This window comes from Bos grunniens, chromosome 18 (genome assembly GCF_055505025.1).
Source record: "Bos grunniens cultivar Pamir isolate PY7600 chromosome 18, Bosgru_T2T1.0, whole genome shotgun sequence".
In the NCBI taxonomy this organism is placed as follows: domain Eukaryota; kingdom Metazoa; phylum Chordata; class Mammalia; order Artiodactyla; family Bovidae; genus Bos; species Bos grunniens.
Window position 1 is genome coordinate 25202760 of NC_141182.1, and position 26308 is coordinate 25229067.

General features: G+C 51.6%; 1 protein-coding gene across 13 annotated transcripts in view; it reads left to right on the top strand.

Moving 5' to 3' along the window:
• The window catches only part of NLRC5 (NLR family CARD domain containing 5), a 93615-nt gene extending 68231 nt beyond the window's left edge, over positions 1–25384 (top strand). For 8 of the 13 annotated variants that reach the window (XM_086350773.1, XM_086350764.1, XM_086350770.1 and 5 more), the window contains 25 exons: positions 1287–1376; positions 1568–1630; positions 4445–4528; positions 6308–6391; positions 7209–7298; positions 7682–7747; positions 9691–9774; positions 9849–9932; positions 12437–12523; positions 13253–13330; positions 14134–14217; positions 14523–14606; positions 16155–16238; positions 16887–16970; positions 17636–17719; positions 19091–19174; positions 19560–19643; positions 19921–20004; positions 20146–20223; positions 20939–21022; positions 21110–21181; positions 21435–21518; positions 22916–22999; positions 23322–23405; positions 24350–25384. In XM_086350773.1, the coding sequence (XP_086206899.1) occupies positions 1287–1376; positions 1568–1630; positions 4445–4528; positions 6308–6391; positions 7209–7298; positions 7682–7747; positions 9691–9774; positions 9849–9932; positions 12437–12523; positions 13253–13330; positions 14134–14217; positions 14523–14606; positions 16155–16238; positions 16887–16970; positions 17636–17719; positions 19091–19174; positions 19560–19643; positions 19921–20004; positions 20146–20223; positions 20939–21022; positions 21110–21181; positions 21435–21518; positions 22916–22999; positions 23322–23405; positions 24350–24464 (2083 nt within the window). In that variant the 3' untranslated portion in view covers positions 24465–25384. Of the gene's footprint in view, positions 1–1286; positions 1377–1567; positions 1631–4444; positions 4529–6307; positions 6392–7208; positions 7299–7681; positions 7748–9690; positions 9775–9848; positions 9933–12436; positions 12524–13252; positions 13331–13687; positions 13841–14133; positions 14218–14522; positions 14607–16154; positions 16239–16539; positions 16657–16886; positions 16971–17635; positions 17720–19090; positions 19175–19559; positions 19644–19920; positions 20005–20145; positions 20224–20938; positions 21023–21109; positions 21182–21434; positions 21519–22915; positions 23000–23321; positions 23406–24349 lie in introns of those variants that run through there. The other 5 variants (XM_086350769.1, XM_086350774.1, XM_086350768.1 and 2 more) reach the window with 4 other exon arrangements.
• Positions 25385–26308: the final 924 nt, after the last annotated feature.

A 26308-nucleotide genomic window follows, 5' to 3' on the forward strand; every position in this document is an offset into this window, starting at 1 on the left:
AGGGAACAGCATGCCAAGGAGATGGAACAGCATGCATGAGGCCCTGAGGCAGGGTGGAGCTTTGCGTGTTCAAGGAACAGGCAGAAGGCCAGTGCGGCCAGAGCATAGTGGCCAGCAGAGTTGTAGGAGAGAAGGTAGAGAAACAAGCCTGGGCCCAGTCACACAGGGCCTGGTAGCCATGGGGAGGAGTTTGGGATTTTGCCCAAGGAGACCTGAAAAGGAGAGGAATGATTTGTGTTTTCAAAAGCTTAGTCTGGCGGCTGGGTGGAGAAGGGATCCCTGGACAAGCAAGTCAGAGCACGGAGGAGCTGTGCAGCCAGAATAAGAGACGAGGGGGCTGGGAATGGGAAGGGGAGAGGGAAGTATATAGATTCAGGGTGGACCTTGGAGGTGGAACTGACAAGACACGCTGATGGAAGGCTGATAGAGCGAGGCAGATGGAGGCAAGTCACTTTCTCTAAGGCAATGCTTCCCAACTGTGGGTGATTTTGCTCCTTAGGGGACACTCAGGATGGAGACATTTTTGTTGTCTTTGGTGGAGGGGGTGGGAGGTTGTGCTCCTGCTGGCATCTAGGGAGTTGTTCAGTCGCTTGGTCACGTCTGACTCTGTGACCCCATGGACTGCTGCATGCCAGGCTTCCCCGTCCTTCACTATCTCCCAGAGTCTGCTCAAACTCATGTCCACTGAGTCAATGATACCATCCAACCATCTCGTCCTCTGTCATCCCCTTCTCCTCCTGCCCTCAATCTTTCCTGGCATCTAGTGAGTAAGGTCTGGGATGCTGTTAAACTTCCTACTGGACAGCCCCCAATACCAAAGAATCATCTTGGTAGTGCTGACCTTGAGAAACTCTTATGGCTTGCATCTTCCCGCTCCCTGTCAGCAAGGGCTCACCTGTTAGTCCTTGGGATAAAAGCAGTATAATAATAACAACACAACAAGCATGGGGTATTGTGTTAGGCAGTGCACAAGCTTAATGTTTCAGTACTCACAACACCCTAGAGGAAGGTATGTCATAAGTAGTCCGTGTTTTTCAGATAAGGAAACTGAGGCTCAGAGAGGTTAAGTGACTTGTCCAAGGACACACAGCCTACAAGCAGGACTAGAGCCAAACCTAAGCCCAATTGACCCCAAGCTCCTATTTTTCCCTCTTGAGTCGCTGCCTCCTTCCTTATTACCTGGCTCACCTGCTAGTGCCCCCCATCCTTTGTGTCCAGGTTTCTTGCCCACTGATCTTGCTTGGCTCCAACTTGCTCACATAGGACCCCACCTCTTTCCCTGTCAGACTGAGCCAGATGCAACTGCCTCCAGAGAGCCCCCTCCTGCTAGCTGACCTCTTCAGCCTGTGCCCACAGGTTCAGAAGGTGGATCTCAGGTGGGCATTGCCCTGGGGCAACCAGAACTCATCTGGGAGGGTGGTGCTGGAGGTTGTTGGATGTGAAGGGTGGGGGTGAGGGCAGCGGGACCCAAATCAGAGATTCAGCTGCTCAAGAAGGGGAACCTGCCCCCTGGGGGCATCCTGAAGCTGTGGTCGAAGGTGGCTGACGAAGGTGCTGTCTGTTCCAGGTCCCTGCGTCATTTGACCCTGCATCTCAGGTCTAGTGAGGAGCAGGAAGACAGGTGCTGTTGGTAAGTCCCCCGGAACCGGGCCCTGGTATGATAGGGGATTATCGAGGACAGACAGACAGTTCTCGTATGTCCAGAGCAGAGGACAGACTGAGAGGGCCAGGCACTGTCGTGGGCAAATGAGGAGTCCACAGCAGACTGGATTAGAGCTCAAGGACTGCTCCGAGGAAAAGGACTCCACTCCACTCCTGCCCCCAGGCTTTAACAGCCCCGGAACTTCCCTGGTGGTCTAGTGGTTAAGACTCTGCACTTCGCTTGCAGTGGGGTATGGGTTTGATCACTGGTCAGAGAACTAAGATCTGGCATGCCATGTGGCATGGTCAAAAATAAATAAATAAAATCTTAAAAAAAAAAAAAAAAATCCCAGCCTCACCAGGATCTGGCACCCTGGGCAGGTTCCTTAAGCTCTCCGATCCTCAGCTTCCACTGAGAGAAGGGAGCTGGTGATGGCAGATGGTAGACTGCAGGCTGTTGGCAAAGATGATACAAGGCAACATATAAAACACAAGCGGCACTCACGGTTACGAAAGCCCCCTCCCCTGACTCCTGGACCAATGCTTTGTGGTTGTCTCGGTGACCGGGGGCAGGCATTGCACAGGAGGCAGGATGATGGGCTGAGGGGGCAACCTTTAAACGCACAGATGACATTTCTGGTAGCTACCCGATGCCACCGGCTCACCAAGTGACCATGGACCAGACCTTTCTCCTCTGTGTCTCAGCCTTCTCAGCTGTGAAATAACAATACATGAAGAGCTGATATTTGTTGAGCATCTGCAGGACACCATTCTGAGAGCCTCATGCACATTACATCCTAGAAGCCTCTCAGCTGTGGTCACGCCACAGGTTGGGGTGCAGCTAGGACTTGAATCCAGGCAGTGCTACAGCGCTCCTAGCCCAGAGGTGAACAAATGTGCTCTGTAAAGGGTTAGATCAGAAGTTTGAAAGCAGCACAGACAATATATAAACAATGGCGTGTCTGTGTGCCAGTAAAGTTGGAGTTGTGAATGCTGAGACTTGAATTCGTGTAATGTTTACATGTCATGAAATGTTACTCTTCTTTTGACTTTCTTTTTCTCAGCTATTTGAAAATGGATAGACCATTCTTAGCGTGCTGGTCATATAAAACAGGCGGCCTTGGGCGGTAGTTTTTCCAGTTCCTATCCTAACCCAGCACGATGGTGACTTCTAGAATACCTTCATAGTTTCCAAATCTTATTTCCAAAATGTAGGACATAGACCAGGATGGGATGATTTTTAGGAGGTTGAGCTGATAGTAGAGTACTTCAGTTCAGTTCAGTCGCTCAGTCGTGACCCCATGGACTGCAGCACGCCAGGCTTCCCTGTCCATCACCAACTCCCAGAGCTTGCTCAAACTCAAGTCCATCAAGTTGGTGAGGCCATCCAACCATCTCATCCCCTGTTGTCCCCTTCTCCTCCTGTCCTCAATCTTTCCCAGCATCAGGGTCTATTCCAATGAGTCAGTTCTTCATATCAGGTAGCTAAAGTATTGGAGCTTCAGCATCAGTCCTTTGAGTGAATATTCAGAGCTGATTTCCTTTAGGATTGACTGGTTTGATCTGCTTGCAGTCCAAGGGACTCTCAAGAGTCTTCTCCACCACAATTCAAAAGCATCAATTCTCCCACGCTCAGCTTTCTTTGTAGTCCAACTCTCACATCCATACTTGACTACTGGTTCACTTTCATCAGATTCTTCCTTTTTCAAAATTTCTGTGTTTGATTAAGGCCCTGGTGGCTCAGACAGTAAAGAATCTGCCTGCAATGCAGGAGATTCCTGGGTTAGATCCCTGGGTCGGGAAGATCCCCTGGAGAAGAGAGTGGCTACCCACTCCAGTATTCTTGCCTGGAGAATTCCATGGACAGAGGAGCCTGGGGGCTACAGTCCATGGGGTCACAAAGAGTCAGACATGACTGAAGCACCAAGCACGCACAAGGCCAAGAGGAAGTGTCAGTTGCCTCTTAGCATGTCTGTAACACCTCTTCACGTCTGCTAAGCTGTAGGAGGAGAGCCCTCAGCAGGTGCCAATATCTGGCTTGAATATAATGATGATATTTTGTCCTCATTTCCTGCATCCTTATCCTTACGGTCTGTTTAGGGCAGGAAATGCTAGTTTTCTATTGGAGTAGGTGATACAAGGTTTTCTTTTCTGGTAAGTGCATTAAATAAAAAGAATGAGCTGATTTAAAAATAAGATATAAATAATAGTATAATAAGGAATTTGGGACTGAAAAAAATGGAAAGTAACTGATAAAAATTTGAGTTACTGGTTTTAGGTACTTTATCATTCTAAGTTTATTTTTTAAGTTGCTAGCTGGCCATAAGCTATTCATTTACCTTGTTGTTGTGTGGTATCCGTGTAAGCCTCTCAAAGACAGACTTTACTATTACTTTGATTCCAGTATGAATAATCCTCCGCATAAGGAGACATCACTCTGGGTCTCCTCCACTCCACCCCCATGTCTGCTCATTAAAGTGACCCTAAGAGCTATAGTTCACCTTGACTGAATCAGAATCACCCTGGAGAGCCTTGTTCCAGAGGCTGTTTGTTCAGCGGGTCTGGGTTGTGTTCCCAGCATGTGCCTCTCACCACGCTCCCAAAGGAGTGCTACTGGGGCTGGTCAGGGACCCCACTTTGAGAACCATCCCCTCAAAGAGGAAACATATGTGGGATCTGCTGGGCGGGGCAGGTGGTACGGGTGGGTGCTGGATGTTTCTAGAGAGTCCAAGCTTGAGTGAAGCCCTGCTGGAGCTTCGAAGCTATACCCAGCTTAGGGACCCCATCTCCCTTCCTGCCGCAGGTTCACTGACTGCGGCCTCCGCCAGGAGCACGTGGAGCCGCTGTGCGGGTTGCTGAGCAAGTGTGAAGACCTCCACCAGCTGGAGTAAGTTGGAGCATGTTCTGCGTGGCACCTGAAGGATGTGTGTGTGTGTTTGTGTGTACACACCCATGCATGCTCTCAGGACCACCTAACAGAGGAGAGGATGCCTGGGACTCAGTCACATCTGTAAAGTTTCTGTCCCCATCTTATCCCTCCCATCCTCCACTGCTACCATGTAGAGCTAGTTCAGGGTGTACCCCTGATCAATTTAGGGGAGCCCTTTGCAAAGGACTGGGCCTCCCTGGTGGCTCAGATGGTTAAGAATCCACCTGCAATGCAAGAGACTTCGGTTCGATCCCTGGGTCCGGAAGATCCCCTAGAGAAGGGAATGGCCACCCACTCCAGTATTCTTGCCTGGAGAATCCCACGGACAGAGGAGCCTGGAGGGCTGTAGTCCACAGGGTCGCAAAGAGTCAAACACAACTGAGACTAACACTTTTAGTTACTTTCACTTCGCAAAGGGCCACAGGAGCCCCTTGGCCTCTTGTTATTCAAGGCATTGGGGCTCTGCTGGCTGGTGGAGCCTGAAATGAAGGGTCCGTTGACGTGCTGAGCAGGTGGTTAAGAATAGCCAATGCCTCTGCTTGCGGAGGGCCCGGAGCCAGCCAGCGTAGGGATGTGTGCCTGGGCTCTCAGGCTGATGAGAAGTGGTATCAGTGTGGCCTGTCTTGGGTGCCTGAATAGCGCAGCCCTGCATGGGTAGGGAAAAAAGAGCTTTGAGCACTTTTTCCACTATTCTAAGTGCTTTACATATCCTTTTTATCCTCCTTCTCAACAACCCTGGATATCATAGATGAGCGGACTGAGAGAGTTTAAAGATCTGTGTTAAGTCACACACTTACTTCAATGCAGGGCCTTTACTCAGAACTGTTAGAACTCCAGCTTAGGACAAGCAGAACATACAGAGAGCTATCCACCAAAAAAACCCCCACAATTTCAATTCCTTGTGGTGTGGCCAAGGAGAGAAATGTGGCTGATGAAAATCATGGATTTTAAAGAAAGATGAATAAGCAAAGATGTCTTTTGAGTTTTTCAGTTTTTTCATTCTAGAGGGAACTTTCTCATATTCTAAAAATTATTTCAATAAGTGGCTTCCTGAGACAGATTTTTTCATTTTCAAAGTGTCTCAGGAAAAGATGGAAATAAATGAGCCTCAAAAGTCTTATCATCGGGGCAAAATGAGTTCAAAATTGCAGGGTAAAAATCAGATATTCCCAGGCACACTGATTATTTTGTTCCTGAAACTGTAGCTAAAACCATAGGATGCTACAAATGAAGGGAAATAGTCTTCAAGTGCAGTTTCTGATATTGCATTCCCAAATCAAAAGCAGAAATATTTTGGGTAAATGCATCCTCCAAATGTCTGTCTTTTTCCTGAATTTACTCTGGTTCAAAAATGATGGCTCCCAACAGGTAGAGGCCGAGTGCACAGTAAAAAGATAATTGCTTTTTCTCTAATTGCTGAAAGCCTGCTGGAGTCCCAGGAGTGGTCACCAGATACTGAAGGGGAAGATGAGGACTGGTTAACTGTGGTGCTGGTGAGGGGATGGGGGTGCTCGTGCTAGTGCTGATGGAGGTGACGGGGATGCAGGCAGGGATGCCAAGTAGTAGGGATGCGATGGTGCTGGTGGTGATGATGGTGCTGTTGGAACAGAAGTTGCACACAGTGGTGGAGGTGATGGTGGAGGTGGTGACGGTGCGGGGCGGGTAGAGTAGCAGTGATGCTCACTGAAGAGCAGGCACATCAGATCACCAACCACCTCCTCCTCGTACCTCTTGCAGCCTCTCAGCAAACCTGCTGGGTGATGATGGGCTCAGGTGCCTCCTGGAATGTCTCCCCAAGGTGCCCATCTCTGGTTCGCTTGAGTAAGTGATGAGCAGCCCTGAGGACAACTAGGAGGAAGACTCCCCAGGGCCCGGAATGTTAGTGGGCTTCTTTTCAGGCACCCCTGAAGAACTCCAGGGGACAAGGGCTGGGGAGGGGGTGATCTTTACCTTGATTCCCCCCACCCACCCACCTTGGGTCCTTTCCTCCTTCCTTCACTGCCCACTATTGGCAGAGCTCTCACCAAACACCCGCAAGAGACTGTGACTAGTGTTCGGTGGCCCAAGTTGACTCCAGGCAGGGAGCAACAATTCATCCCCAATCAGCTGCAGAAATCTCAGTTGTCCTGGCTCTTGGTCCATCCATCCTGTCCCTGAAGCTCCTCTGACCAGAGTTAGGGGACACAGATTTGGAGATGTTGCCACAGCAGGGAGGGCCCCTGGGGACTCATCTTCAGTCACTCAGTCTCCCCAGTGACCTGCGAGACTGACGTCCAGACCCAGGATACAGCCCGTTGCTAGGCAACTAAGCTTTGCGCTCTGGGCATCCCTGGCCCCCATGGAGCTGGAGCTGGCAGCCTGGCCTTATCAGTGCCCTCACCCCTGGTCTCAGACCACAGGGGCAGCAGTGGGGGCGACTCTCAAAGATTTCAGAGTATGCTGCCTGGCCTGCCAGGGTGGCGATAGCGTCCCTCTGGCTTATCTCTGGACCTCAGTGTCTCCACCTTGAGGATGGAGACTTGGACGCTGAGGACTCCCTTCTAGGAGATGACAGCTGGAGTGGAGGAGGTGAGGACCTGGGCAGGGCTCCACTGAGGTCTTGCCTCACCCCTTATCCTGAACCTCTTTTCTCTTCTAGTCTAAGCCACAACAGTATGTCTCAGGAAAGTGTCTTGTGCCTGGTGGAGGCGCTCCCCTCCTGCCCACGTCTCCGGGAGGCCTCAGTGAAGTAAGGAAACATTGGTGCTACTTGCTGATGATGGGGAAGCAAGACTCACATGCTCAGTGGCCCTCTGTCTGTGTGACTTAGGGCAACTGAGCCTCTCTGAGTCTCTGAGTTCACTGATTGTGGGATCACAGTTTCCATCTTCTGAGGCCCGTGTGTGCACGCATGGGGCCCAGGGAGGCCACCAGGTGGGGAAACGCCAGATTTAGCATCCTCGAAGGAGGAGGTGGGGGTCTCCTCTGGTCAGCAAGGGTCTCTGCCGTGGCTCCACCCTCCCGTGCCCCTGTGGACCCAGCCCCCATCCCTCCCTGTGCCCCCTGGCACCTGGGTCCTAGGGACGCTGGCAAGGCTGGGCCTTGGGCTTCCATACACCCTTCTCTCTGCAGCCTGGGCTCCAAGCAGAGCTTCTGGATTCACTTCTCCCGACAGGAAGAGACTGGGAAGACACTGAGGTAATTTGTGGTCTGGGGTGACAGGAAAGGCAGGGGAACCAGGGATAGGCGGATGACCCTGTGGTGGCCTCCATGCCTCCTTCCTCCCAGGGTCCCCTCCTCCTTCACACACCCTGCCTGGAGCTACCACCTGGGTTTGTCTCTCCTACACCTGCCCCCAGTCTCCCCATACCTTCAGCCCCTGGACCAGGCCTTCGAGTGGTGTTTGTGCGCCTTAGCCACAGCCTAACTGAGTCTGGAGGCTTCTGAGTTAAACAACCAGACTCTGGACCCTCTTGGGGTAGATCTCAGCAAAGAATCCACCTGCCAATGCAGGAGACGCAGCTTTGATCCCTGGGTCAGGAAGATCCCCTGGAGAGGGGAGTGGCAACCCCCTCCAGTGTTCTTGCCTGGAGGATCCCCGTGGACAAGGAGCCTGGCGGACTATAGTTTATGGTGTTGCAAAGAGTCAGACATGAGTTAGCGACTAACACTTTCCCTTCTTCCACTCTACCACTTAATAGCTGTGTGACCTTGGACCAGTGACTTGACTGCTCTGTGTTTCAATGCCTCACCTGTAAAATGAGGGTTGTTGTGAGGATTAAATGAGTAAATGTGTTTCAAGTGCCTGGAAACGACCTGCCTTATTTGAGTGCTGTATCAGTGATTTTTTATTTAATCCCCTGCTGGTAGCCTCAGGCTCTGTCTTTCTCAGCCTTGGGTGAGTTTCTCTACATGTCTTGCTTCACCTGTGATCGTGGCCTCTGCATTGGTCCCCTGCCTCTGACCAGGCCTCCTCCAATCCCCCCGCAGCCCCCAGAGGGACTTTCCCAGCATGCACGTCTGACCGTGGTACTCCACTGCTCTGAGCCCTGCAGTAGCTCCCAAGTGCCCTGAGGATAAAGTTCAAATCCTTAGCCTGGTCTTCGCAGAGTCTGATCTGGTTGCCACTTCCTGCCGTGTTCTCTCTCACTTCTCCCACCCCTCTACACACACCACCCTCAGACCAAATATATACATACCACACACAGACACACACACACGTACGCAGCATAATACATCATACACATGCACACACACCAGACATATCCCCTGTACACACCACACATAACATGCACACATCACACACACCACTCATATACCGCATGTGTGCACACAGATTCAGCCACAAGGGATCTTTGTTCACCAAGCACGCACTGCCTGATGAAGCATCCCTGCTTCTGGGCACTCAGCCTGGCATTCTCTTCCCTGCCTTTTCTGAGATCAAATTCTCCCAATGCTGTATGACCCAGCTCACATGTCAGCCCTTCCTGGACACCTCCGGTGGCCCCTGTCCTGTGAGAGGGAGTGGCCCTCTTGTGCTATGCTGGGCTCTCTTTTCAGCCCGTCTGTGAGACAGTGCTCCGGGGCCTGTCTGCCAGCCGCACGGGCCGGGCCCTGGGAGGACAGGGCCATAGCAAGAATCCCAGCCCCAGCCCCACCCTCCGCACCCAAGGGAGCCTGGAGTAGGGTGGGCCTGGAGACTAGAGAAGTGGTTACAGGTTTAGGGGCTAGAGTCAGGCTGACTTGGATTGAAACCCAAATCTGTCGCTGCTTTTTTCCAACTGTGTGTCCTTGGGTTGGTCAGTCTCTTTGCCTGTAGGTGATGCTATTGGGGTTCAGTGAGATGCCACACATAAGGCAGGCATGCCTGCTTGCTCATGGGGTGCACCCAGAGGCTGGGCCAGGGCCGGCCTTAGAGTCAGGGCTCAGTGAGTGATGACTCTAGCACTTTCTTGGGCAGTGTTCTCTCCAAAGAGAAGCTCCCAGAGCACAGGTTGCACTTGGGCCTTTTTTCAGGTCCTGGTCCAGGCCTTTGCACCCAGTGGGGGCTCCCCCATGGGTCCTGGGGGAGGCTGGGGGACAGCAGGACTGTAGTCCCGACAGGCTTTGCCCAAGCTCTGCCCCTTGCCCTCTGCCCTCAGGCTGAGCGAGTGCCACTTCAAGCCAGAGCACATGCCCAGACTGGCCGCCAGCCTGAGCCAGGCCCTGCAGCTGACGGAGCTCACGTGAGTGACTGGGCCCAGCCTGTGGGGGCAGCTGAGGGGTAGGGGCTCCCTTCCAGAACGACCTCTGTCCACAGGCTGACCTGGTGTTTCCCGGGCCTGGAGCAGCTGACTGTCCTCCTGGGTCTGCTAACGTGGCCGACGGGGGTGCTCACTCTCAGGTACTGCCTGCCCATGACTCTGGGAGGGGACTGTGGTAGGAATGGAGGGCAGAAGTGGGCTCTGAAGAAGAGTTTCCCCCAAGGTCACAGTCTTAGCCATTTCCTGCATCCAGAACCCTGCCATCTGGATGCAGAGGCCCCCCCACCCCATTAGTCCCAGAAACCCCTTCAGGTGCAGAAAAGCTCCCCCACCCCTGCCCAAGGCAGGACCTGTACTTGAGGACTTCAGAAAAAAAGGAGACTTAAAAGCACACCCGGGGACTTCCCGTACTTCCTCTGCAGGGGCACAGGTGTGATCCCTGGTTAGGATACTAAGATCCGCATGCCCCACCACATGGCCATAAAAATAAAAGACACTCAGCCAAGATCAGAAACAACATGTAACAAATATGTTCACTCTGATCTTTTGAAAACTTTCAGAAAAACAGAGAAGATTCCAGAAAGTAGAAAAGCAATTTTGAAAACTCCTCATCACCTAGGTTTGACAGTTTCATGTTTTTCCGTATTTGCTTTGTATTTTTTAACTAAGATAAATTATTGATCTCATAAACTATCACGCCAAAGAGTTCACCTCAAGTCTTTAAAAAATAAGGACATTATTTACATAACCACAGTTGAATTAGGACCCCTACAAAAATGAGTAACAAGTCCTTAGTGTCGGGTATTAGCCAAGCCAGCCTGAAATTTCCCACTGCCCCCATATGGGACAGCTGGCTCTTTGGATCCAGGATCCCATCAAGGTCCACATTTTTGTGACAAAGAGGTGACAGCTCTTTGGACTTTTTTAATGGGTGATCTGTACTTGGGGACTTCAGGAAAAAAAGGAAACTTCGACACCCAGGCACTTCCCTGGTGGTCTGGTTTTGTTGAGAAAACCGGTCCCCTGGGACACTTTCTGGCTCCGTCTGGTGCTTCCTTGTGAGGTCAGTGAGTTTGTTCCTCTTAACCCCTGACTTTCCTAGAACTGGAAAGGCTCTGTGAGATTCAGTTACATATTTGTGTCCCAAAATACGTACTTGGCGGCCAAGGCTGTGCACTTCCCAACACCGCCTCTGATGAGACACATGAAGTCTGGTTGTTCCCCAGCATGACATTTTTAAAAATCCTGGTAGAATACACATAACAAAGTTTACCATCTTAACCATTTGTAAGTGGACAGTTCAGTAGTGTTAAGTAACATTCACGTTGTACAACCGAAACACTTCATGAAAACGGAAACTCACTGCCCATTAAACTCATTGCCCACCGTGCCTCCTCCCCCGACCCCTAGCAACCACCTTTCTACTGTCTGTTTCTATGGATCCGACCCCTCTCGGACTTAACCAAGTGGAGTCATACAGTATTTGTCTTTTTGTGATGGGTCTGTTTCATTTAGCACAATATCCTCAGGGTTCATCTTTATTGTACCTTCTTATAGAATCCCCTTTCTATTTAAGGCTGAATAATACTCCACCATGTATATAAGCCACATTCATTTAGCCATTCATTCTTTACCCATTCATCCATCCGTGGCCATTTGGGTTGCTTCCATCTTTTGGCTGTTGTGAACATGCTGCTCTGATGTATCTGTGCACGTATCTCTTTGCATCTCTGCTTTCAGTTCTTTGGGGTATATACCCAGAAGCACTGGATCACCCCAAATAATATTTTTACTTAAAACTTGCCTTATTCTAAAAATAATATGTACTCCTCATAGAAGTTTGTGGAAAATCCAGAAGAACATAAGAAAATAGTACTTTGAAAAAAAATTCAACATAACTTTAAAAGCAGCAATATTTTAAATAACTCTCTTTTTTCCTTCTTCTAAATTAATCTGTGCACATTGTACGAAGTTCAGAAAATATTGACAACTACAAAAGAAAACCATCCAGGAGAATTCTGCAATTGATACCATCACCGTTAACATTTAATATATTTTTCTCATAGCTCTATCTCCCTCTTCCTCACCATATGTGTTTCTATATATATTTTCCCTTTTTTGAAATACAAAATTGGGATCATGTCTTATATATAGTCTAATTTCCTTATCTTTGCAACGTGATGTTATATAGACTTTTTCTCAACCTAAAAGTACTATTTAAAAAAAAAAATTTCTCTTTGAATGATTGGAACAAGGATGTTAATTTTCTGTTTTATGCTTATGCCTAATTTTTAAATTTATTTTATTGTTATTCAGCAAAACCCAAAAAGCCTTTAGCCGCAACCCCCCAACCCTCTCCTCCCCTCCCACACTAACCTTGGGGGAACCTTTGCCCCACAAGGGACACCTCTGTGTCCACCTCTATGACTTCCCTCGTAGTTCAGATGGTAAAGAATCTGCCTGCAGTGCAGGAGACCTGGGTTCGATCCCTGTCTCGGGAAGATTTCCTGGAGAAGGGAATGGCAACTCACTCCAGTATTCTTGCCTGGAGAATCCCATGGACAGAGGAGCCTGGCGGGCTACAGTGCATGGGGTTGCAGAGTCAGACAGGACTGAGCAACTGTCACCATCACCTCTCTGACAGGGTGGAAGAGCCATGGGTGGGCAGAGTCGGGGTGCTCACGCTGCTGGAAGTCTGTGCCCAGGCCTCAGGCAACATCACTGGAATAAGGTAAGTTCAGGAAGGAGGCCCCTGAGGTTCTTTCATCTTTTCATGACCACTGGGATCATCCCTTATGTAGCCATTGGTCTCTTGTCCTCTGGTGTCATAGCTGGGTCCCTAGTGGGTTCTCTGGGTCCCCAAGATGGCAGGAGCTCCTGGGACCTATGTGAGGGGCTACACATATTCCCAGATGGCTCAGCAGTAAAGAATCTGCCTGCCAATGCAGGAGACTTGGTTTCAATCCCTGGGTTGAGAAGATTCCCCTGGAGAAGGAGATGGCAACCCACTGGACTATTCTTGCCTGAAGAATCCCATAGACAGAGGAGCGTGATGGGCTACAGTCATGGGATCACAAAAGAGTTGGACACAACTTAGCGACTAAACAACACCGCCACACATACTTGCTGGGACTTGTGCAGTATTTAGGCAGCAGTGCTGGAGAGAGGAAGGTAGCCCTAGATCCAAGACAATGAGCTGTTAGGTCCCAGATGGACACTGCTGGGAGTCCATGCTGGTTGTCTGGAAGTGGCCCCTGGTGACAGCAACGCACACCATGGCTCTATGACCAGAGGCACCAGAATCCCATGGATTAGCCAAGAGCAAAGGCTTTGGTGTCTCGTTGGCCTATGTCTGGATCCCCACTGGGTCTGGGAGCTGTCGGCTGAGTGGCCCAGTCCCAGCACAGCCTACAGGGGAAGCTCCCATGGACCTCACGCTGACCACCCCTTCCCTCCTCAGCATCTCCGAGACCCAGAAACAGCTCTGTATCCAGCTGGAATTTCCCCATCAGGAGAACCCAGAAGCCGTGGCCCTCAGGTGGGACCCAGTACCTGGGACCCCAAGAAAGAGGTTGAATGGTGATGGGGAGGGAGAGGAGGGACAATGCCGCTTCTTACCAATATTTCTCATACCCCTACTCAGAATTCTTTGATGCCTAAAGTCTCTCCGTGGCCTATGAGACCTAGCCTGACCTGCCTCTCCATGCTGTCCATCCCCACCCCAAACCCTGGTCTTGGCTCCAGCCATCCCCGCTAGCTTTCAGTCCTCAAACACCACCTTTCTCCCTTTGATCTCAGGGCCTTTGCACAGGCTGTTCCCCCCAACTCAGCATGCTCTCTCCTCTCTTTCCTTCTTCATCCTTCTTCATCTGGCTAACTCAATCCCATCCTTCAGGTTTCAGCTTGAATGCCACCATCTCAGGGAGGTCCCTGCAACCACCCAGACTTAGTCAAGTCCTCCCTTTATCCACTCTCATAGACGCCTGGGCTCACAGCTCCTCTGATCCATATAGCACATTTATGGAAACTAAAAAGTCACCTCTCTGGGGTGAGTGCAGCCCTGCATGTGTACACTGTGAGGCATAGACCATGCCTGGATCTCAGCCCCGACTCACTTCCTTGGTTGGACCCCCCTTGTGCAGTGAACAACCTGCACAGCCGTGCCAGGCCCCCACATGGACCTCTCCTTCACAGTACTTCCCATGGTCGACCGGCAAATTGTGGGACCTTATTTGATTAGCGTTTATTTACCACCTTCAGACACACTCCTTGTAGGCAGGGACTGAGTCCTCAATACTGACCCAGGTGTTTACAGACAGCTGCTTCCCTCTCCACCTCCAGGCTGGCTCACTGTGACCTGGGAACCCACCAAAACCTCCTCGCCAGGAAGTTGATGGAGACATGTGCCCGGCTGCGGCAGCTCAGGTCAGTACCCTGAAACACTGAGGCCCTGAGTTCTCTGGTCGACCCCAGTGCCTGCTTCAGGCCATAGGTGAGAGGTTGGCCAGGGCAGGATGGGGATGAACAGAGCCTGGGGCCATGCTAACCCCGGCATTCTTGCTTCTCTCGTTGGGCCAGTGGGGGAGAGCCCCAGGGTGGCAGAGGGGAGTCCTGCCCCATTGGGAGCTCCTTGGTGGGGCCTTTCCCCTCTCTTGGCCTCCCCATCCCTATGTTGATCCCTGAAGTGTGTTCAGCCTGAAATCCTCTGGAATATGCTTGGACCTTTTCAGTTTGTCCCAGGTGAACCTCTGCGATGCCAGCTCTCTGCTGCTGCAAAGCCTCCTGCTGTCCCTCTCTGAGCTGAAGAACTTCAGGTATGTGGACAAGACTTTCACTCAGGAACACCTCTTTCATCCCCCACCCCCGTACTTCCTGTTCCCTCCAACCCTGGGCTCAAAGGAGCTCTGTGTCCCCCTCCCATGGCCTGGGACTCCACACAGCCCTGGAGATGATGCTCGGGTGCATGGTCATCAACATGGCCACGTGGCGAGGAGCAGTGCCTTGTCTGTGCTCTTTCTTTTTCTTTTATTATTTCAAAGTAATTGCAAACTCATAGAAAATTTGCAAGAAGACTGAGAAGAAGCCCCGGAGGCCCTTTTCCGAACTTTGCCTTCCATCTTTATTTTCTCACATTTGCTTTTTTCTTCCTCCCTCCTCACCCCTCCCCTCTCTCCACCCCGCCCCCACTTTCTTTTTCTGAACCATTTGAAAGTAAGTTGCATAATCATGCCTCTTGACCCCTAATATTTCAGTGTATTTCCTAAGAACAAGAACATTCTCTCCCCTAATCCAGTAAAAGTATGAAATTCAGGCAATTTAACATTGATACCCTACTGTTACCTAAACTGCAGTTCATATTCCAGTTTTGCCAATTTGTCTCAGTCATGTTTATTGCTTTTTTTTTTTTTTTCAGTCCCAGATTGCATCCAGGGTCACACACTGTGTCATCTCTCTTTAGTCTCCTCCAATTTGGAATGTGTTCTCAGCCCTTTTTTGTGTTTCATGATACTGTCATGACATTTCTACGCCAGTTATTAATGTTTTGTATCAGAACGCCCTTGTGCTTGGGTTTCTCTGCTGTTTCTTCCTGCTTCGATTCCTGCCTCCGGGGCAGGAATATCACAGAGATGCTGCTGTGTTCGTCTCAGGAACATATCACGTGTGCCACATTGGGAAGCACATGATGTCTGCTTGTCTCCTTACCCATGATGTTAACTGTGATCGCCTGGTTAAGGCGGGGTGTCTGCCAGGTTTCTTCGCTCAAAAAGCTACTGTTTTCCCCTTTGTAATTAACCAATTATCTGGTAGGAAGACACTTGAAGACAATGTAAATATCCGGTTCTCCCTCAAACTTTCACTCACAAATTTTGGCAAGCATTGATCATTCCTGCCTGAATCAAATATCAGTATAATGGTTGCAAAATGGAGCTTTTCTAACTGTCAGTTCTCTTTTAAACCAACTGCATCAGGGGAAATTCTCCTTTTGGTGCCAGTATACCTTTAAACACCCTCTCCAGTACTTGCTATGCTTTTTTGTTGTTTAAGTAAAGATGCAGGGCTCGTGGGAAGTGAGGGTAACTAGCTAGATTTTACACGCTATGCCTGATTATGGCAGACATTGTGAAGTTGCTACCTGAATGACTGTGGTTTAAAGAACTATTCAACTCGTCTATGTTCCTGCCTCCAACCTGTATCTTGACTTAATGATTGCCTGATGGGAGAGGTTTATGAAGGGAAGGTGGGTCCCCTCCCACTGCCCCAGGAACCACTCCCCACCCCTACCTCCCTGCCCTCTGCCACTACCATCAGAGCTCCCAGACCCAGAGCTCCTCTCTGACCTGCTGCCTTTTGACCTCCACAAGGCTGACCTCCAGCTGTGTGAGCTCCAAGGGGCTAGCCCTCCTGACATCTGGTCTGAGCCATTGTCACCTTCTGGAGGAGCTAGAGTGAGTCACGGATTGGAAGGGTCTGGGAACCCAGCTGAGGGAAGGGGTGGAGAGGACAGTTGGGCCTTTGCTAAAGTGGGTGGTGGGACTTCAGACTATTACTTTTTTCCCTGATGAAGGCCAGCAACTCTGAGTGTGGTTTAGGGAAGGCTGAGCGCTGCGTTCTTGGTCCCGACTTTATCAGTCACTCAGAGTGACCTTGAACGAGTAACTGTGCCTCTTTAGACTTGGACTAGACTTAGACTAGAGTAGACCTACAGCCTCATCTGTAAACTGGGGCTCATCACCTTTCTCTGCCTAGAGTGGTGTTGGGTACAGAGAGAGCTTAGAGGCAGAAGGTATCATTGAATGTGTGTGTACGTGTCCCTCGTCCCTGGCTTCCTCTGGTACAGCCATCATCCAAAGCACCCTTTCTCAGGTGGGTCAGCTATAACTACACTGCGCCCCTCCTTGGGGACCCCTAAGCCTGACCCTTGGGGCCAGGAATACCCCCATGGAGCCTGGATAGGAAGTGTGGTCTGGGACCTGCAGGCCCAGAGCTAGTCTCCTAGGGGTGACTCAGAGGGTGTGGAGGTGCTGATGAGACAACTCAGCTCCAGGGGCTGGGCAGGCTTTTCTAACCCTTATCTCATGCTTGGTCCCCTCCAGCTTGTCTAACAATCAACTTGGAGACGAGGGCACCAAAGTGTTGTTGGGGGCTCTTGAGGGCAAGTGCAGGCTGAAGACACTTGAGTAAGTGGTGCTGGTTAATGGGGGTGGGGGCGGGGGTGTTGGGAGCATGCCTCAAAACTGTTGTATCTCTTATGAACACGATTGTCACTGTCCTCAATGGACCCAGGTGAGCTGAACACCCTCCCTTTTTACTTCCTTACCTGGCTCTTGAGTGTTAACTAAAATACTTGCTCATAAGAAACAGAACACTCACTCAAAGCAACCCAACCCAGAACTATATTAACTCATATCATGGAAAATGACAAGGCAACTGACTTCAGGCTTGGCTGGATCCAGATTCTGTATTTGTTCCTCTTTTTCTTTCTTTGTCTCCCCAACTTGACTTCATCCTCAGGCAGTGTTCCTCATCTGTAAAACTGAGATGATTGTATATCACATCATCTCTACATGGCCCTTAGTATGTGCTCGATATGTGGTTGCTCTGTTTACCAATCAGTAGTCTGGGTCCAGTGTGATTCAGAGCATAGAACTGCTGCCTGGATGACCTTAATTATTTGTACAGAGAAACAGCATTTGAATTTCCCAGTGCAGTTTTGTTTGTACAGTTATTTTTTAAATACTGCGTGGCTGTCTTGGAGATCACTGGTCATTGCCGAGCACTCGGGGTCCATGTTGGGGACCCAAGCCCACTACGCTAAGTCCTCCTGTGGCCTCCTCTCCTCCAGCCTCAGCCACCTGCCACTGGGCGGCTCCACCCTGGCTGTGCTCACTCAAGGACTAGGCCACATGACACTCCTGCAGAGCCTCCGGTGAGTGACCCCACGGGAGTGAGTGGGGGGCGTGCTGCCCAGCTTTGCTGGCTGGGACCACCCGTCCAGGGAAGCCCTGGGGCACCTTCCTGAGAAACTCCATGGCTCCCGTCCTCGGGACATTCCTGTACCCTCCCAGGTCAGTGTCACAGCCTTTCACTACCCAGGTGGCTCAATGAGTAAAGAACCCGCCTGCAATGCAGGAGATGTGGGTTTGGTCCCTGGGTTGGGAAGTTCCCCTGGAGGAGGAAATGACAACCCACTCCAGTACTCTCACCTGGAGAATCCCATGGACAGAGGAGCCTGGCGGGTAACAGTCCATGGGGTTGCGAAGAGTTGGACATGACTGAGCGGCTGAGCACACACACATGCAGCCTCCTCCTAAAGAATGGCCAGAAGGGGCTGGGCCCAAGTCCTAGGACAGCCCTCCATGTGCACAAATTCATCCTGTGTTCTTGTTCTTGTTTCTGATTCATGATGTGGGTGGCCTAGATTCTGCATTTTAAGCTCCCAGGGGATGCCCATTCTGGGGGCCACTGACCCCACTTTGAGCAGTGACAGTCTAGTCTCAGAGCTGATGACCTTGATATTCTACCCTGTGCCCCTGGCCACTTTGATAAACAAATAGCCCATGTTCTTTTTGTGTAGTCTTTCAAAACAGGAAATATTGTAACTCTAAACAAACCCAAGACAGGATGGAGCATATAGGATATGAGCTCAGAGAGTTTGGGGGACCAGGTCATTTCACCCTAAATTAATTCACCTAAAGGAGGCTCCCTAAAAATTTGCAAAACAAAAGACAGCAAAACAACCCTCAGACTAATACTTTGAGTCAGCTGTTTCGTTTGGTTCCCCACTGTCCCTCCCACCCCCATCTACCCTCCCCCACCCCCGACCCCCATCCCCTGCTACTCAACAGAGGCAGGGTGTGGTCAAGTGCAGAAAAGACCATAAATTGAGTGGGTTAAAGGAAAAGCCCACTATTTGTGTAGATTAGAGTAGGGTGAGTTGTGAGAGACACGTGATATTGACATTCAGGCCAAGATCCCCAACTTGAGTGCCGAGGCAAAGCCTGGCCAAACCAAAAAATGAGGCTACTGTTCCAGGCCAACGGCTCTGGGCTTCCATTTCCATCTTGCCTGTGAGTCCCTGGGAGTCTTTGGCCCATCACAGCTCGTCCCTGGGCCTCTGATTTCTCATCTGGATATTGGGTACAGTCTGCCCACCTTGCCCATTCCCATCCCCTGAAAGTTTTATGACTGGTGTTTGAGTTCCTGGATGTGTAAAGGCTTTGCAGACTGTAGAGTGCTTAGCACAGCACTTGCAAGTGCCTTTACTCCTGACTGAGGCCTCTTGGCCCTGCTTCTCCAGTCTGAGCAAGAGCAACATCGATGACGTCGGCTGCTGCCACCTTTCGAAGGCTCTCAGAGCTGCCACCAGCTTGGAGGAGCTGAGGTGAGTTGCCTGTCCCTCCCCCAGACCGAAGACAACTTTGGCAGAGGGAGGTGACAAAAGTAAGGGGCTCCTTGAGGACACTCTCCACTTCTTAGTCTTGTCCCCTTCACCCACTTCTATACTGCATAACCCCAGACCCAGGATCTTGGGAGACCCAAAGATAGGATATAGGATACTGATTGCAGCGAGAAGGATTTAGGTCAGACACCAGGGGGATCATCCTAAACAGAAGACAAGAGTTTGGAATCCTCATCCAACACAGGGTGAGGGGACTTACCAGTGTGGCTTGAGGCCCTTTCTCTAGACTCCAGCCTCCTCTTCTGGGATGGAGATGAGATGGGTGGTGAGCTAACACTTCCGGTTCTCCTGCTGTTCTCTCCCCAAGCTTGAGCCACAACCAGATCGGAAACACCGGTGCCCAGGACTTAGCTGCTGTCCTGCCGGGGCTCCCTGAGCTCAGGAAGATAGAGTGAGTGGCCAGCCCTCCAGACAGGGGCCCTTGGCAACCACGCTATGGTCTGGGGAGACTGTGGCTTCCTCCCCTAACCCTAGTGTTCAGGCAGTGGGGCTGGTTACCTCCTGGCACTACTGATTCAGGGACCTTGAGCCAGCCCAGCCCCTGCTCCTCTCTGGGTCTCTCTGCCTCATCAGTGGGTGGTGGGGGTGCTGTGGGTGGTGGGGGGCCCAGCGGATGTGGTGGGGTGAGGGATAAGGGAGTCGAGAGTCTGACATCTGCCCCTGTTCAGCCTCTCAGCAAATGGCATCGGCCCAGCAGGCGGAGCGCGGTTGGCAGAATCTCTCACCCTTTGCAGGCACCTCGAGGAGCTGATGTGAGTGTCTGCCCGGGTGGGCTGCCCTCTGCCCTCTGTGTCCTTGTGGCTCACCTGGCGCTCGGGTCCCCCACTAGGCACAGGGCAGGGGTCTGGAGCGGGCCAGCCTGGTGCTCAATTTCCTCCCCTCTCTTTTTCCAGGCTTGGCTGCAATGCCCTGGGAGACTGCACAGCCCTGGGTCTGGCCAAGGGGCTGCCCCAGCACCTGAGGGTCCTGCAGTGAGTGGCCCCTGTCTGTGGTGTGTGCAGGGTTAGCGGGAAGCTCTCCCCACCCCCGCCAGGAGCACTAGGGGATCAAGGCCCCATCGCTGAACGGCCCTGCTGTAGGAGAAACTGGGATGTGTCCTGGGGCTAGCTGCCCTACCTCTGAGGCCGGGAAATCAGGGGACCCAGCCTAATCCAGATTCAGCCACCAGCCTTTGGCCAAGCCCCTGTCCTTTCTGCGTCTCGGTTTCCTCGTCTGTAAAAGAACAAGGATCCCAGCTTGGTGTACCCTGAGAGCCAATCTCCGAGGGTAAAGGAGGAAGTGCCAGCAAAGGGCTATGCAGGAGCAAAGCACCCCACAGCATGGCCTCGGCACTTTACAGTGTATGTCCAGGGTCTCATCTGAGCCCTGTGAGACCGCGATTTCTACCGGCTCCATTTTCCAGGCAAGGGAACTAAAGCCAGGAGAAGTATGGAAAGCTTACCCTATTACCCTATTCATACATGGAGGAGCCAGGCCTTGAACTTGGGATCTCAGATCCCAAAGCCAGGGCCCCTTGATACCCACCCATGTCCTGTGTTGGGGGAGGGGGGTTGGGGTGGCAGTTACCCAGAGAGGGTCTAAGGTCTAGCAGTGCAGCCTGAGACAGGCTGAGGCTGGGGGGATCCAGCCCCTCCCAATCCCCATACCTGCCCCTCCAGGCTGCCCTCACCCCTTCCCTTTCCCCAGCCTGCCATCCAGCCATCTGAGCCCAGAGGGGGTGCTGAGTCTGGGCCAGGCCCTGGATGGATGCCCACACGTGGAAGAGATCAGGTGAGTAGGTGCCCTGGAACCTGGGCAGAGGGACAGGCTGGGGAGGGTCTGGGGCTTCTTCTCAAGGCTATCTCCCCTGCCCTGCAGCTTGGCAGAGAATAGCCTGGCTGGAGGGGTCCCGCGTTTCCATCAGGGGTTCCCAGTGCTCCGGAAACTTGAGTAAGTAGCCTGCTCTGACCAGCTGGGGTGCTGTGGCAGACAGCCCTTCTTTGGCTGAGCTTGACATCTGGGAAGGCTTTCGAAGTGACAGAGACCTCAGGTATAGGGGGAGCCTGGGACAAAAAAGGGGGAGCACTTTCTTAACACTCCCAGCATGTTCCAGCCCCTAGCCACTCTGCTCCCTCCTGCTCTGATTGCAGGCTGGGGCACCCCTGACTCAGACACCTCCATCCCATCCCCTTCTTCTCTCTAGCCTGGTGTCGTGTGAGATTGACAACCAGACCGCCAAGCCCCTTGCCGCCAGCTTCGTGCTCTGTCTGGCCCTGGAAGAAATCATGTGAGTGTTTGGGGGACTAGCCCAGAGCTGGGAAGAGCAGCCACCTGGGGGCCTGGTTCCTTCCTCCCTGGAGACCTTCCTGTCTTGCATGGGGAAGGTCATTCTTGCTCAAACATCCTCTCGAAGAAGCTTTAACACTTGAGCTGCAAGTGTTGTTGGGGACAAGGGTCCCCAACCTTTTTGGCTCCAGGGACCAATTTTCTGGAAGACAAGTTTTCCATGACTGTGGGGGTTGGCGGGGGATGGTTTCAGGATGATTCAAGCACATTACATGTATTGTACACTTTATTTGTATTATGATATCAGCTCCACCTCATATCATCAGGCATTAGATCCCAGAGGCTGGGGACCCCTGCTCTAAGCCATTCAGCCTCTTCCCCTGTTTCCCCAGCTAAGGAGGGTGGAAGGGAAGGTGGACCAGATGGAGATGAGCTAGATGGTCAGGACCATTCCCCCTGACTCTCCCTTTGGGAGGCATCTGGATGGACCACCCCACGTGGTTGATGGAGTCTTGATTTTCAAACCACCTGTTGGTAGTGAAGAGTGACTGAAACCAGCAGGCCCCCTGACCTTCCCCCTGACTGTGTCCACCTCTCCCTTGGCAATCAGAGGTGCTTGGAAACTTGGGGCCTGACAGTATTGCCTCAGAGATAAACTAGACTGCCAGGGCCAACCTGGACCCCTGAGCATGGCAGAAGAAAATGCGATTTCCTTAAATAAGATTTTAGGCTTGCATCCTGAAGATTTTAATTCTTCTCATTTCTTTATACAACAAAGAGAAAGTCTCAGATCAGTGCTAACTCACCCAACACGGGTGATTGCCCCTTTTAGCCAGCAGGGGGCAGACCACAGGGTCAGCACTTCCGGAAGGACCCAGGTTCCAGTTAGGAGTGAATGCCATTGTTTGCCCTGTTGCTATCCTTGTAACTACTTTCTGTTTAGGGTCCCCAACACAGGCTTCTCATTCATAGTAGTGATAGATGTTTCTGAAGATGAATTTCTTAAAGTGAATAAAAGAGGGGATAGAGGTCTGATTTAAAGAAAAATGTGAAACAAATAATAATACAGGTGGTGCATGGATGTGGCAAAGTCAGGAGGGAGGCAGGTGCATGGTGGAAGCTTAGATCCTGATGTTTCCACAGTCATGTGTCCTGAACTCTCAGGACAGCCAGCTCCTAAGCTGTCTGGGTTCCTGTGGGATAACCAGCTTGGGAATGGGGTTGGGAGAGTAGGGAGGAGCCCTCTGTGCCTGGTACAGTCTTCAGGGAGGGCACACAGGTCCCCATCAGGCACCTCTCTGGTGCCTGCACAGCAACCCCTAGCCCTCCCCATTGCCACCTTGTCTCCCCCTCACAGCTCTTCTTCTGCTGACTTTTGGACCCCTCCCTACCCTGCAGGCTGTCCTGGAATCTGCTCGGGGATGAGGCAGCTGCTGAGCTGGCCCGGGTCCTGCCGCAGATGGGCCGGCTGAAGAGAATGGAGTATGATGGGCACATATGGGGAAGCCAGAAAGGAGTGAGAGGACCAAAGGGGGCCCTGTGTCCTGGGGAAAGCCAGGAGGCCACTGGGTCAGGCCCCTGCCTCCAGGAAGCCCTCCTGGACTTCCCCACTTTGTCCATTAGCTCTCCTGTGTCCCAGTCTTCAGCCTTCTCACTGGACTGCTGAATGTTGAGTTCTCTAAGCAGATGTGTGGGGAGCCTGTGTCCCCCAGCCTTGCCCCGGGGAAGAGACATAGAGAAGGCCCCTAGGCCATCCCCTCCCCATCTCATGTCAATCTCTTTCCCTTTGTTGTCCATCCGGAAGCCTGGAGAAAAATCAGATCACAGCTTATGGAGCCTGGCTCCTGGCTGAAGGGCTGGCACAGGGATCTGGCATCCAAGTCATTCGGTAACAGGGCTTGTGGGGGCAGGGCTGGTGGGGGTGGGGTGAGCACACCAGCCCTTCAGTGTAAGAGGACTTCCTGTAGGAGGAGGCAGGACCTGGATTGGGGGTTATCAAAGGAGACTTGGACCCACTCATCAGGGATTTGGCAGCAAGCAGACCTGGATCAAACCCCAGCTCTGTCAGTTACCAACTGTGTAATTTCACATCAATAACTCAACCTCTTTGAGTTTCAGTTTCCTCATTTGTAAAATGGCAGTAGTGATAGTATCTACCTCCGAGAGCTGCTCTGCAGACTAAATGATCAGATTAAGCCCCGAGCACAATGCCAGGCACATAGTAAGCACATAACATGGTAGCTGTAATCAGGGCCAGTTGTACAGGTTGTGTACTGCACCAGGGCACAGCATCTAAGGGACACCACTCACGTAGTAGAAGTATTACATTCCTAGTGGTAGTGAAGTGTCTCTCTCTATAAAATTCAATATATTACGACAGTTTCAGACAATGGAAGTGGTGTCATAAAGAAGGGGAGCTTTTTTCTCATTTATACAATGTGTCATATGAGCATGGCTCTGGGGAAGAGGCTAGCTTCTGGGGAAGAAAGTGGAGGGGGACTTCTCTGGTAATCCAGTAGTTACAGCTCCATGCTTCCACTTCAGGGGGCACAGGTTCAATCCCTGGTCCAGGAACTAAGATCCTGCATGCTGCAAAGTGCAGCAAAAAAAAAAAAAAAATAGAGTGGAAGAAGTTAGGGTGAGCGTGGGGGATACCATCTCCCGAAGGCAACCATGCTGGCCTTCCACCTGCTCTTGCCTGCCACCTAACTCTGACAGCAGCTCTTCCCCTTTGGAGCCTCAGTTTCCCCATCTGTAGGTAGGACAGAGGGCAGAGAGAAGAGGGTGAGTGAGCAGCGCCCAGTGCTAAGTGTCTGTCTCTGTGTCCGGCAGCCTCTGGAATAACCGTATTCCCCCGGACATGGCCCAGCATCTGCAGAACCAGGAGCCCAGGCTGGACTTTGCTTTCTTTGACAACCAGCCACAGGTCATCCCTCGGGGTACCTGATGGTGCCCTCAAGTCCCTTTGAATCCAGCCGAGTGATGCCAGTTTTCATCCACGAGGATAGAGGGCTCATGAAAAAAGCTGGCTGTCCCTGGATCAAGAGGGAGAAACACACTTTTCCTGCAACAGTCTTCAGGGAGGACATTTTTGGTGACAAAGAGCGGAGTATGACTACCCTACATCCCTTGGGACATGCATGACCAGTCAGGAACATGAAGCAAAATGAGCATGTCATGGTGTGGTGTGTGATGTGGAAGGTCACACGTGGCGACATTCCGTGTGACCTTGCACGATACCTGAAACGTGGCCTGTGGGTCGATGGCATGCGTCCCGGCACTGCATGTGATGGGTGGTGCATATATGAGACGTGACAAATGTCCAGGTCTTGTGCCATGTGACTGGCCATATTTCCCTCAGGCAGGTCCAAGATCTAATTTATTACTTTTTAAGACCAAATCTGTATTTATAAATTGCATTTCCAGAGCAGCTAAACCAGGGACCATCTTCTGCCCAGAATGGGCTGGGGAGACTGTCCAAGCACTGACAAGCCAGGGATTTAGCCATGAGGCTTCTGAATGAGTGTCTTCCTGCCTCAAGTCTCAGTTTTCCCATCTGTAAACTGGATCACCCCCTCTCCCTTAATTTCCAAGGACTTTGGGCCCAGCTCCAGGTCGTGCCAGCATGACCTTGGGGGGGCCCAGTCTGTGTGGTGTAAGGGACGAAGCTAGGCCTAAGGGTGCAGGGGGCAGGGACTGTCAAGACCGTCAGGAAAGACCACTGGATCCAGCCACTACCTCAGCGCAATCTGCACAAGCGCCCAGGGGCTGCCGGCTACATGCGTCCGCATTACTTCCAAGAGCGGCCAAGGGTGGTCCTGCTGCACTGTAAGCCTAGTTCGACCAATAAATGTGGGTGATCTTCCAGCCTCTAGTCTCTAGTCTGATGTGTTCTACCACCTAGCCAAAGTCAGAAATGGTTCACACCCCACCCTGGGGCCTGGAGAGCAGCCAGAACACAGAGAAACACGCTGAGATGAGCCCAGGAGTCAGGAGACACGGGGTCAGGTCCAGACCCTGTCATGGTCATGTGATCACAGGTAAGTCACCTCCTCTCTCCAGAGCTTACCTGTCGTGTCTGACTCTTTGCGACCCCATGGACTGTAGCCTGCCAGGTTCCTCTGTCCATGGAATTCTCCAGGCAAGAACCCTGGAGTGGGTTGCCATTTCCTCTCCAGCGGATCTTCCCAACCCAGAGATCGAACCCCGGTTTCCCACATTGCAGGCTGATTCTTTACCATCTGAGCTACCAGGGAAGCCCAAGCTTACCTGTACCATAAGGCTATTGTAAAAGCTCCTAGTGTTAAAAACAGTCTTTGTTTGGCTTGCGATATATCTACACTCTTCTCTGATTTGTGGATATTTTAAATTGGGAACTTATACCCCCGATTTACCTTTCAGTTTCTCTTAGGTGCTAGTCCAGCATTCCTACTCAAGAGTAATCTGCTGGGGACATCTGAGTGTGTCCTTTAGATGTGGTGCACGTCCCTTAGTTTGTCACCATGCCCAGCACTCCCCTCCCTCTTGCTACTTGCCTGGACCTGGTAAGAGCCTAGGAACTCCTGGCTAAAAGGTTTCCACAGGCAGGTGGTACATTAAGAATATGGCGTTGGAAGTCAGATGGGCATGGAAAGGAATGTGACTTGACCCCTTGCCACCAGCCCTCAAGGCCAGGAACTGATCCTTTACGTGTGAGTAACACCCCTGGCCTCCCAGGACTTTTGGAGGGATCAGGGAGCAAGAACACAGAGTCCCTAGAATGAAGAAAGTATCTGTTACATGCTCATTCAT